The sequence below is a fragment of the Paralichthys olivaceus genome, chromosome 14, assembly GCF_024713975.1.
Source record: "Paralichthys olivaceus isolate ysfri-2021 chromosome 14, ASM2471397v2, whole genome shotgun sequence".
In the NCBI taxonomy this organism is placed as follows: Eukaryota; Metazoa; Chordata; class Actinopteri; order Pleuronectiformes; family Paralichthyidae; genus Paralichthys; species Paralichthys olivaceus.
Genome location: NC_091106.1, coordinates 11,508,791 through 11,520,985, shown reverse-complemented (window position 1 = coordinate 11,520,985; position 12,195 = coordinate 11,508,791). Strand labels below are relative to the sequence as shown.

The window sequence follows — 12,195 nt, the reverse complement described above, 5'->3', positions numbered from 1 at the left end:
CACATTCACCTTTTACCAATCAATTTGAGAACTGTCAATCAGCTTTGCTCTTATTTTGAAAAAGATTATATGACATTCACCAGAAATGTAATCTTCAAAATAGCGCACCAGATGTTAGCTCCTGTCGCTGAGCATAAAAACAAGAACATAACTGGGAGATTACAGCCTCTTTCAAGCTCATTACTCATTTATTTTCTTTTTTTTGGTTTTTGCACTAAGAAGCCTGTCATATTTCATGCAAATGGTGAATAAAGTGTTTCTAATGGGTCTATATGAGATGTAGCTTCACTCTGCGATGGTTCGCAACCATTGGTCTCTGCTCGGATGTGTCAAAATCAGGGCTAACCCCAAATCTGTTGGCATTGAGACTTTGGTGTTGATCTTTAACTGCCATTAGAAGCATGATGCTGTTTGAAAACTGAAAAAGACTATACAATTGTAAATTTATCCTGAAGGTCATGAATCTAGTTCAGGTCGGTGAATTTAATAGGTGGCTGGGTCAGAGATCTTTTAGCTGGTTTGCACATTCAAACACATGGATCCAAAAGCCATTTATCCATTTACTGAGGTCAAAATAGGTGGATGAGTGGAGGAATGGATGATGTTTCTAGAATATGAACAACATTAGTTATTCTGTACCATTACTAAACAAGATAATAAAATAAATAAAATGTACATAAAGTTGCTTTTATAACTTGGACGCATCCACTAAGTCAACAGAGCATCTGCAATCTTCATCAGAGCACATGTTTCTCTCAGATATGTCGCCACCAAATGCAGTAAAAATTAAAAACGTGAGTGAGTTAGGGTGGATCATAGATATTAATAGTAGAAATGATAGAAAATAGTCCAATACAGTGAAACAAACTTACTGGTGCATGGTCGTATGATCTCAAACAACAGGATTTCGCTGGATACACCCACATCTTACATAAATCAACTTTCTACACAGTTAATCCCTCCTCCGACCCTGACCTCACAGAACAGGCTTTCTTTCTGGTGTGAGATTCTTTAACAGAAACTGAAAAGATGAACAAACAAAGTGCAGTCAGATCTTTCACTGATGGAAATACTGATGTTATCGACTGCTATGTTACTGTGTTAATCGACAAGTCAGAGCAGGCGTTTAGCAGCTGAGGAGATGTGACAGTGCAGAAGCAGAAAGGCAGACCTGCTGCACACCAGGAGAAATATTGCACCAATCAATCAGACACTAATGAAATTATTGTGATGCCCGCCAAAGAAGGATCCTCTAATGGTGACAATAAAGCTCGGCTGCAAAGTTGACTGCGTTGGAGCTCGATCTTAGATTCGCTGTGTTGCATTCCTCAAATGACTCAAGGCCATCACAGAAGGATGTGGAGCGAGAGTCGAGGTCCAGATCAAGCCAGCAGGATTCATATAGTTAAAGCTGGAGTGTCTCCAATAAATATGTATCACTTTTCCTCTCTCGCCGGCTGCGTAACTAGCCAGTAAACAAGTGGCTAATGTAAAAAGATTGTTTGGCAAACAGTGGTTGGGATTTACAAGCTGCCCACACAGATGCACTTCTCAGTCATTTGGCAGCGCAGCAGAAGACACATCCAACCACACAGACATTTATTGTGTAACCATATTATCAGCATATACCTTTACCTTCTGCAAGGCAGGCATTGTTTTTTTTAACTCCACATTGCTTCTAGGTCCCGCTACTACTTACTCATTCATCTGCTTTAGGTTTTTTGAGTGCAACAGCATCTAAAACAGAGCCAAAAATGTTTTTTAAAGGGCTTGCAGAAATATACACATCTTGGGTTTTCCATTTAGAAGTTGTGCATGTGTTGGTGACGTACAGCGCGGCTCCTTCCGCTGTGCTTACAGGTACGAGTCGTTCTGGGAGCAGATGGGCCGAACAGCAGTTGGGGCTCATAATGAACCCGACCCTGCTCATTAATCAAAATGCTTCCGCCTATTCATTAATAACTTTTTTTTTATGTTCAATGAAAATTGAGTCATGATTAATGAATGATTGAGAACACAAAAAAAATAGCATGATATTCTAGAATATCTTGTGTAAATGTGATCAAATGGTAACCAAACCGAATGAGTTATAATCATCACGCACGCCCGTTAAAAAAACAGCGTCCACACGGGATCGGCTCATCTGTTTCCTCGCTGGCCCCTCACATATCTGGCACACAGTGGTAAGCAAGACCATGAATCCAACAAGCTTCAGGGCACTTTTTTAAAGCTGAGCTGATTTGAAGCCTTGTCAGATTTAATCAGGGCTCCAGTTGTCTCCTGTCTTGATTATGAGGAGCACCACTTAACATGGAATAGTCAGCCGGCACGCTTCTAATGGGATATCTGTCTCTGAGATCTGCAGTGAGATTATGTGCTTTTGAGAAAACCCCACTGACATAATGGAGATGTCATTTCGGCGTCTCCCCCAGAGTGACTGGACAAAGTTACCTTGCCTGACTCACCAGCTGCCGAATTAAAGCAGCGCTGACTGATTTATTCTTCATGGGCCAATGTGCAGTAATTGTTTACACTGAACACAGAGGCTGAGCTCATCAGTATTCTCAGATATAAAATAAATCCGATGAGAGTGTAATGTGACAGAGGTATCATGTTGAGATGAAAACCAATAGTGGCTTAGCAGCTTACTCAGCAGTTTAGCACATTTCAGCTCTTTGTTTTGGTTTTACAGCTTTGCTCTGTTGATTCAATCATCAATCTGTGTCCAGTGGAAAGAGAAGTTTTAAGTGGTGGTGATCAAATAAATAAATGCTGATATTTCTCTAATGAATATAAAGAAGCAATTGTTAGCTAACAAGTTCACCCATCAACTTCTCAATGTGTCAGTATTAAGTACAGTGTTCACAGTCTGTTGCTTTAATAACATTAATAATAATAATCATAAAAATAATGATAATGATACATTTTATCTATGTAGTGCTTTTAAAAATTACCTTTTCATAGGTTTAGAAACTGGGTAAGCTGGGAAAAAAGCTTGACATATAAAATACACACCATTAATCAAGAATTTGTCCCCAGGTGAGCAAAGGTTTAACATTCGATTTTATTGTTAAATAAAGCAACATCAGAAGTGGGTTTTGTATACAAACACAATCTTGTTCATTTGAATTAAATTTGCTTTTTCGTGTTATGTTTCGGTCTTTGCGAGCGAGAACAAAATCAGGATCAAAGGTTACATTTTATAAGTTTATGTACAAGAAAAGTCATTTAAGGTTAGAAAGCTGCTTTTGTCTTGTTGAACTCCACGTTGCTGTGTATACAACTTCCAGGCCAATGACTTTATTGCTGCTGCTGCTGCTGCTGCTGCTGCTGCTGTTTTGAATGTGTCTCTCCTGTAGAAATAATATTTGAGTTGTGTTGGATCAGACTTACTGTAGAACCCAGTGTTTGAGGCCAACATGAGGAGAAAACATCACCCCTGTGTGGGTTTAATTGCCACGCTGCCTGGCACTGCCTCACTTGTTTTCTGTTTCTCATTCAACTCTTGTAAGAAGTGCATATAATTGGCTCCACTGTTTGTTGATTCACAGTTGCTCATCATCTAGTAGAAATCATCTCTTTGCTGTGGAGGTGTCCTCTGGGAGCGAGGAGTCAGTGAGTCACCTTTGCCGGTCTGCGCTTCATCCTTTGTCCTCTGTCGCTGTTCATCTGGGTTTATGGAGTGAAGACAAACAAAGGGAAGCAGACGTTGTTGTTTTCTTTGTTTTGGCGGTGGAGGTACAGGAGAATAAGGGAGTCTGGGATGTTTCTGTAAAAATGTTCACACTACAATGAGTAAAAATACATGAGGTGAGAGGGGGTCGAGGTGGCCGAGGTCCACCGCGTGTCAGCCTGTCCTTACAGGGAAGTTAAAACAGATCATCAGATATTTGTTGTATTAGCGTATTATAAAAAGTCCAGAAGACATACAAACTTTTTGATACATCACAAGAATAAAAAACACATTTTATTTTAAATCTGTATGTACCAGCACATATGGCTTATCAAAGCAACCATCTTGTCAAATATCCATATCCTTATAATAATAAACAGCTTGACAATGCTCTATTCCCATGACATTTGAAAATTCAGAGTCTCCATATGTTTTCAGCTGCTGGTGATAGTAGTAGAAAATGTAGATTAAAAAGTATTGTGGTTTTTCGAAGAATGAAACAAAGAATGAATTATGTCTTTTAAGTAATTGTCAAAAGCAACAAAGAGAAAGTAATTAAATCTTAAACTTTGGAACAGGTGAAATCAACATGCAGCTCATTTCCGAACTCTTGGTAAACAACAGCTTGAATCCTCTGGTGCGGTGCAGCACAATAATATATGCATTGTTTGGAGCCTTGAGAGTGTTACATACATATTGAAGTAAAGTAAGCAGGAGTCTTAAAACACGAGTTCACTCCAGGTTGGTGGTGGAGGCACATTCATGTAGGACACAAAGTACAAGTAGGTATTTTCTGACTGTAGTGTCTTGCTCGCTGGTTCAACAACACTTTACCACCACCGCCGCCACTTTGTTGTTTGGAGTTTTATTGTCCTCCACCCAAGCACCCACTCTGTGAAACACTTGTTGCCTCAGCCTCCTCCTCCCACACTGAATCAGAAGAGTAGCAAAGAGAAGGCTGGTGCTTTACTTTAGATACAGTGTGTTTCATGTGATTCTGCCCAGTGAGCCAATTTTTCTAATGAGCCAACCCCAATTGACATTAGGTGAGAGGTGGGTAGATCCTAAACAGGATTGCGTAGCATATTAAAGGGCAGACACACAGAGACAACCATTAATACTCAAATTCATACCTACAGACAATTTAGAGGCTCCAATTAACCTAACCCCAATCTCAGGGGCGGATCAAGGGGCAGGGTCAGGGGGGCACTGGCCCCAGCTGAAATCTGGTCACCCGCTCAAGGAATGGCTTAAAAGTGCATCTTACTGAATCAGGATACAAGAAACCATATATTACAAGTCACATTGTGAACACTCTCATGCACCCAATTAATCATGGTATCATGGTAATTCACTCATCTCAATATTTGTTTAATCCAGTTCTTAAAAGTGTAAAACCAAAATCACTTTTTTATGCTTTAACAATACTGTATGTCACTGTTCCTTTTTCATTCCACTGGTCTGCCATGACATTATGAAACTGAGGATACAACATTTGGTGGCAATTAGGTTCCAGTTCATAATATCTGTGAGACCACCGGGGTTCAGCTCAGACTTTTAGTCAGGCTGTGGTAAAATAAAATAAAAAGTTTTCCTGCCCTGACCTTAAAACTCTCTTTATTGAACTGGCTTGAAGTACACCCCATCGCCCCCTAATCTCAGCCTCATGTCTATCAGCTTGGCGACAGTTTTAATGTGGTCCCTTTCTCAGTTCCTCTGTTTCCATGGATACTGACACAGTGCAGTCAGCATCTCCCAGCATTTGCCTTTCTAAAGGGCAGTGTGAACTCTAGCTCTCAACCATATTTATTTATTTTTATTGTCTAAGTGGCCTACGTCAAACCGCTGCCATTATAACATCCTCATCATGTACCCTTCTCTCTTCTCAAATGCACTTTTTTTTCTTTGAGGACTAATGAGAGCGGATGGTATAGGCAGCCAAATGAACCATGAAGCATAATGGCTGCATATGACCTGTTTCCAGGAAACAAGGCAGGCTCTATTTTCAGCACCTTGAATAGTACACGAGCAACAGCAACACTAGAATAGCTTTGGATGTGAGTCCACATACAAGTAGAATAATGAATGTATATAACAGAATCAACATGGATTCTTCTTGTCTTATTCCCTCTTTCTCTTAATTATTAGTATTAAAAATGGGTGTTTCATTCAGTGATAGTCTCAGTGATAAGCCATGTGAATTGGGTCAACGTCTTTGCAGATGTAAGTTGCAATGCTAGATTTTATTTATTGTTTGGCTTGACCACTCAACAGTACCTTTGTGGCTCTGGCCTTAGACTCTCTGTACTGTTTACATGATTCTTATGTAGGTAGTAAAAGAGGTTAGAGCTGTTCAAGTCTGTTGTTGGCACTGGCAGAATTTTCAAAGTACAATTTTCTGGTTTGTGTCTTACTTTGAATACCTAAACCATGTGGCAGTAGCCCCTCTTTTGCTCCTTGTTTTTCTTGCCTGGTCGGAGCTCTTCTCCTTTTTAGAATCACCTCGTTCTAGCTTTGTCTCAATCTAGAGGATGTGGTCTACGAGGCCCATGAAGGAGGCAGTCAAACAGAAATGAAGCAGTCTGGTTTCCAGCTTGTCCCTCCCTCGGACTTGACAAGAAAGGTTCAATGCCCCTTGGTATATTAACCTGTGCACCGTTAGTTGTGCGGTTGAGTTGAAGCACGATAGTCAAGCTTTGGACGTTTCGTTACTTGCTGGCGTTATTGCCTCTTTGAAAAATGGTTTGTTACCAAAGCTAGTGAATTCTGGGATATGTTGGCCCAGGAAGAATCCACCTGTCTATTTATGCTGCTGTGACCTAAGACGCAGCTATGTTCACTGACTGTCCTCCATGTTTGTTTTTGTCACCTTCATGCAAATTTCCCGCCTGCATCCCAGATTAAGCAGTGTGCAAATGATGGAAACAGTTAAAGAGTCTGATTTGTGACAAGATGTAGGGTGTCATATTGCTCAGCCCCAGCTGTTTGCTAACATACAGGAAAGACACATAGGAGATACTGCACGTAGCATTGCAATGAAAAAGCATAATGCTTTTCCTCACTGCAAGAATAAGCGTGCGTTTTCTACAAAAGCAGCTGTACACACCTGTAATTACCACACGAGCAGGTGGCTTTGTGTCATGGGAACTTCACATTCTTTGATTTTATATGTCGCTCTGATACTTTCATCTTTACAGGATTGGCAGCTCAGTTTTGTTTCTAAAGCTGAGCCATTTTATTACTGTCTCCAATGCAATGCGTGCAGTACTTCAATAGTTGGTATATAGTAGATAGTATTTTATATAAGCATGTAATCAGAAAAATGCATAAAACTTGGTTGATCCCAAATTGATGAGTTTGTGCTGATTATTCAAATCTACTAATTAAACGCTGTGTCAGTGCGAACATTAAGCCATACAGATTTTGGCAGATACGTTTTAAGAGGTTGGACATTTTGAACAGTGAATTATAAATGTGTAATAGTTGGATTCTGCCAAAGCTGACTCATATATTTCAAAAATATGGCTGTAATCTTTTATGTCACCACAAATGCACAATATGTTTTACAGTTGGTCAGTAGTTAAGTTAAACTATACGTGTAACACTGTTAATCTGACACTGCAGCTTTTTATAATGCCACACATACAGTATAGATTTCATAAATCCTCTCAGTGTTAGCAAGGCAGGGTCAATATTTTTATAGTCTTCTTATTTAACACTGATTTTCTTTGGATGGTCATTTGTATTTAAGTAACAACAGTGTTAGAAATGGGATAATAACATGAAACCTTAATCCATCTGACATGAGTTTTCACATTTTCTACCTGAATCCACATGTACAGTAGAGTGATAAACATCCTCCCTGGGTTTTCCTACTTCCGAGGTGTGAGGTAATGCAGGATTATTGTTCCACATGAACCCCGTGAACACTACAGGGGATGATGGGTTTAGCATGGTTCTCTCAGTGGGGATGTAAAGTGTATGGGAGCTCTCACAGTATGATGTGGACGCCCCGGGACATGATACACTTCAATCTTCCTCCTCTTTGTACGGTGTCACTCAGATTACCACAGTTTCACACTGCAAACAATCTGAAGTGAAATGAAAAAGAAGCTTAATCTCTTCTCACTTACAAATGTCAGTGTGCAATGACAATAATTCTTAAGAACACATTTTTTTTCTCTATTATTTCTAATCCTCTTCTAAACAATCCCATTTGGAGAGAATTGGAACAAAGATGGACGATCTAAAAAAGCAGAGGAGCGTGGCTGGATTGTGGAGCCTGAACGTAATCTGCCCCCTCCTCCGACACGTGTGTTCCTGTATCATTCAGCTGGTGTTGTGGGTCGTTCCCCTTCTCTCCATGTAAAACAGTTGACCTTGGCTCACATGCCTCCAGGTGGGATCCCCAGCATACTAAAAAGGGTTAGTGCGGAGAAATGCTACGCTGTGGCTTTCTGTGTCAGCAATGCCTGGCTCTGATCTTTACTACTGCTGCTGCAGTTCAAACCAGACGCTTTGTTTCATTCACAGCACGGGACGGCACCTCAGCGGATGTGGTCTAGACAGGCGAACGCTGTTGTTGCTGCCAGAAAAGTTCAACCAAATAATGAGATATCAATAGAATTGATGTGTTCCTGCAGGGAGCATCTGAACTCTACTTGTGGAATCTAAAGTAGTGTGCGTTTGGTTTGGTTATGCAGAGCTACTGTGTTTATATATCTACTAATTCCACAAACGTCTGTCTTTCTGTCTGTATGTTGTATCTATATTTCACAAACAGTCGACACGCTATAGGTTCAATATTAATAACATTTAAATAAGCGACCAGTGCTCTGTAGCCGTCATTGGGGGTGGAGCAGTGAGCCTTCAGCCTGCAGACTAGGTTGAACATGAAATTACGGTCAACAACTGGGTCAAACCGTAGATCTGAAGAACGTGTCGCATGCTTAACTGACGTCTGAAATAGCTAACATGCAATGTAGAAAAAATATAACAGTGGGAAGGTAAATTGTTTAAACTTATGCCACACACGTGAACAGTAATTATAAGCAAATTCAGTTTCATTCTATAAAAAATGATTCACTATAAAATGTTCATTGCAGTTAAACCAGGTAGGATGAAACACAACGTCCAGCACACAAAGTAACAGTGTATTGTAGAACCGTTTGAAGAGGACTCACTAATGACAAGGAATAATTCTGAAGTAGCTCCAGAGCATTAACACAAGAGAACAGAACATTCCAAACAGGCAGGTTTACAACGGGCAGTGCACTGCTGTCTGTCTTGGTTGCATCCAGAGTCAATGAATGCATCTTGTCCTGACCCGTTTTTTGCTCTTTATATCTTCAGGGCGTCTGCATCATGACAACAGCCTTCCTGCACTTCTTCTTCCTGGCATCGTTCTGCTGGGTCCTCACAGAGGCCTGGCAGTCCTACATGGCAGTGACGGGAAAGGTTCGGACTCGGCTCATCCGCAAGCGCTTTCTGTGTCTTGGCTGGGGTAAGTCTGAGCAGCATGTTTCCCTAAGCCGCTCCCATTAGCTCCCATTATGCCTCACGCTTGTATTCTCTGAAGGTCTTCAGTCAAGGTGTCTTCACAAGTAGTTAGTTTTTTTCTCGCCCACCATTCTCATCTCGTTCTCAGCTAGATCTTCATTTTATCGGATCGTGATACTTTTGAACTCTCTCTCAAGGGCCGGGTAAGTGGACCGGCCTTGAGGCGATGGTAGCGAGCGACGGTTGGTGAGACAGACTGGTGTAGCTCTCCTGTCGCAGGTTGCAATGACCTTATGTCTGATCAAGAGGGTGTGTGTCGAGCATTCAAGCTGCAGCAGAAAACATTTCATCTGATAATCCTCAGAACTCACGCTCGGGAGAATGTAACGTTGACAGAGCCGTAAAGTAACAGATTTATGGACTGGAGCTCGGTGCGAGTCCGAGCTGTGTGATTATACACTGTCAGAGACGCTACGGAGGATCTATTGTTCAGTCGTTCAAAACTTTAACCTGTAAAAAAATCCACGTATCACAAAGGAAATGATTGCTTATGGTTGGTCTTAGATAATTCAGTTCCTGCTGCCTCCCACGCTGTGATCCCTGCATGCATGCACCACACTGCAAAAAAAGATGAAACAATGACAATTACACATCTGGTTGGAAATACACACATCTGTCAATAAATCTGTAAACATTACATATTGTTCCTCATTTGATAAATGTCAATATGTATGAATCCTCGTCCAAAGGGTTCTTTTTTTCTTTCTTACAGACTACTAGAAATCTCTCCTTAAAAAAAAATCTATTTGATTATGAAAGAGCCCACACTCATTCTTCCTGTTACCTAGCAACAAACAAGGCTCTCTTAGTCATTGCAGTGCCACTGCCTGCTGCAAAAAAAAAAATGGACAAAGGCTGTTCCACAATCACATAGATCTCAACAAGAAAAAGATATAACATACACTTTAATGATAAATAAGACAGCTCGCGTTTTGTTGTGTGACAATAAATATGCATTACATGATATGAACATTAGTTTTTACATGTAATGACTTGGAAAAGATAAAATGAGTCTAATCCTCTGCAGATCTCCTCTCGTATTCAAAGAGGATAGAAGACAAACAGACAGAAAACTGAGTACTTTCAGTGTCGCGCAACACACAGTACCTGTTGTCTCTTAATTCAGCCTGTTTGAACTGCAGAGTCTCCACCAGGCGGTGATTTATGACGTGCTTGTGTACACTCGGCACTCTGTACCTCTTCAGCACTGCGGAGAGGCACTGGATGGCCACGGGGTCTTTGCCTCGTGCCTCCAGGAAACTGATTACATCAATAGCACCTGCCTGCGCCACTCAGAGAGGAGGAACGAAAAAAGCGTTGATATTCCGAGCACACTGTAGTAAAGACTGAATCCATTACACCGATCTATGATGAGGAGCAATACAGCAAAAAAAAGATTCCTTCATAAGAAATAAGGTGTGGATGGTGGTGAGATTTCTTACAGAGCGGTGATGTGATGAAATATCTGGACTTGATGCGCCGCTGCCATTTTGTCAATGCAGAGTACACACTGTTCTCCTCTGCCATTCAATTTAATGTTATACAGAATAAAATGTTTACATGCACGTTGTTGATCATACGCTCTGGGATGACTGTATAGTCTCATCCTGCAGCTTCTAATGGAGAGAATCTCATTTCACTTTGTTTAATGACTGGAGGGCACAGAGGCTGACTTCCTCTGCAGATTTATGGATTGAGTCTCTCACTTCTGACAAGCAACGAGAGCTGCTCCAATAACTATCGATTGTTTTCATCTCTTTTTAAGGGCTACCAGCTTTGGTGGTTGCTGTTTCGATGGGATTCACCAAAACAAAAGGCTACGGGACACCCTTATAGTAAGTTTTCATTTTTTTAACATATATTTGAATTTATTATTCAGCCCACATGCAGCAGTAGGTCCATGGAAACACGTTAAGAGTGGTGATTAAGTGCGTGTGCGGTGGTTTACTTCTCCTAAATAGCGCCATAAACAAAGTCCCATGAACCCAATCAAATTTCAAAATAGCGCAGCAAGACCCCAATTTCAACTGAGTTGTATCCCTGCTGGAGACCAAACGCATAAACACTGCTTAAAATCTCTTTAGCATTTTATTACCCTGTGAAACTTTGGAAATAGAGTTACAGCATATGGCACATCTCCCCTGACAGTCAAGGGAAATGCAATTGTATGCTGGTGTGCGCCATTAACTTGGATGTTAATGCCTTGGTGGGAGTTAACTGTTTTTCCTTGCTTCGCCTGCAGCTGTTGGCTGTCTTTGGAGGGTGGGCTCCTCTACGCCTTTGTTGGACCTGCAGCTGCTGTTGTTCTGGTAGGTTTCAGTCTTCACACGTCCAGTTTTTACTTTTATATGCCAAGGATACAAGGGAAATGTAGGTTTACAACTGAAAAAAAATAAACATACCTCCACAAAGGCCCAACAGTGCCCTTATGAAGGCACATTTAAAATCACAGGATACAAATTTTATTTGGATCTGCACCAGATTGAATGCGCTCATAAATATCAGTCCCCTAAGCATGATTTTATTCAATGAAAATGATGGAAAACATGGACAGCATGTTTACAAAAGAGGAAAAAAACTACAGGATCTGCTAACAAACAAACACAAATGTATACATGACCTCCTTCATGAAGCGAAAAATCAATAATCATGTTTAAGCTCACAATAATGTGAATTTCTTATTCATTATAATTATAATATTCTGATGCTTTGCTGCTTGTTTTCAAATAACAAGAGGCTCACAGACCACAATGTCGTTTTAATGATGGTACAGTATCGATGTGATACAGCTGCAGTGTGTTATCACTCTATGGAGGAACACTCTGGTTTGAAAGTAAAAGTAATGAGCGTATCCCATCAGGCAACATGCTCAAGCTGTGAGATGATCAATTATTAATGCGTCAGATTTTAGTAAAATTTAATATAGTGGAGAAATTATAATCATCCTGCCTTTACATTGTAGT

General features: G+C 40.6%; 1 protein-coding gene across 14 annotated transcripts in view; it reads left to right on the top strand.

Moving 5' to 3' along the window:
• The window catches only part of adgrb3 (adhesion G protein-coupled receptor B3), a 118,450-nt gene that overhangs the window by 97,336 nt on the left and 8,919 nt on the right, over nucleotides 1–12,195 (top strand). For all 14 annotated transcript variants that reach the window (XM_069538635.1, XM_069538633.1, XM_069538634.1 and 11 more), the window contains 3 exons: nucleotides 9,026–9,176; nucleotides 10,998–11,067; nucleotides 11,475–11,541. In XM_069538635.1, the coding sequence (XP_069394736.1) occupies nucleotides 9,026–9,176; nucleotides 10,998–11,067; nucleotides 11,475–11,541 (288 nt within the window). The remainder of the gene's footprint in view (nucleotides 1–9,025; nucleotides 9,177–10,997; nucleotides 11,068–11,474; nucleotides 11,542–12,195) is intronic.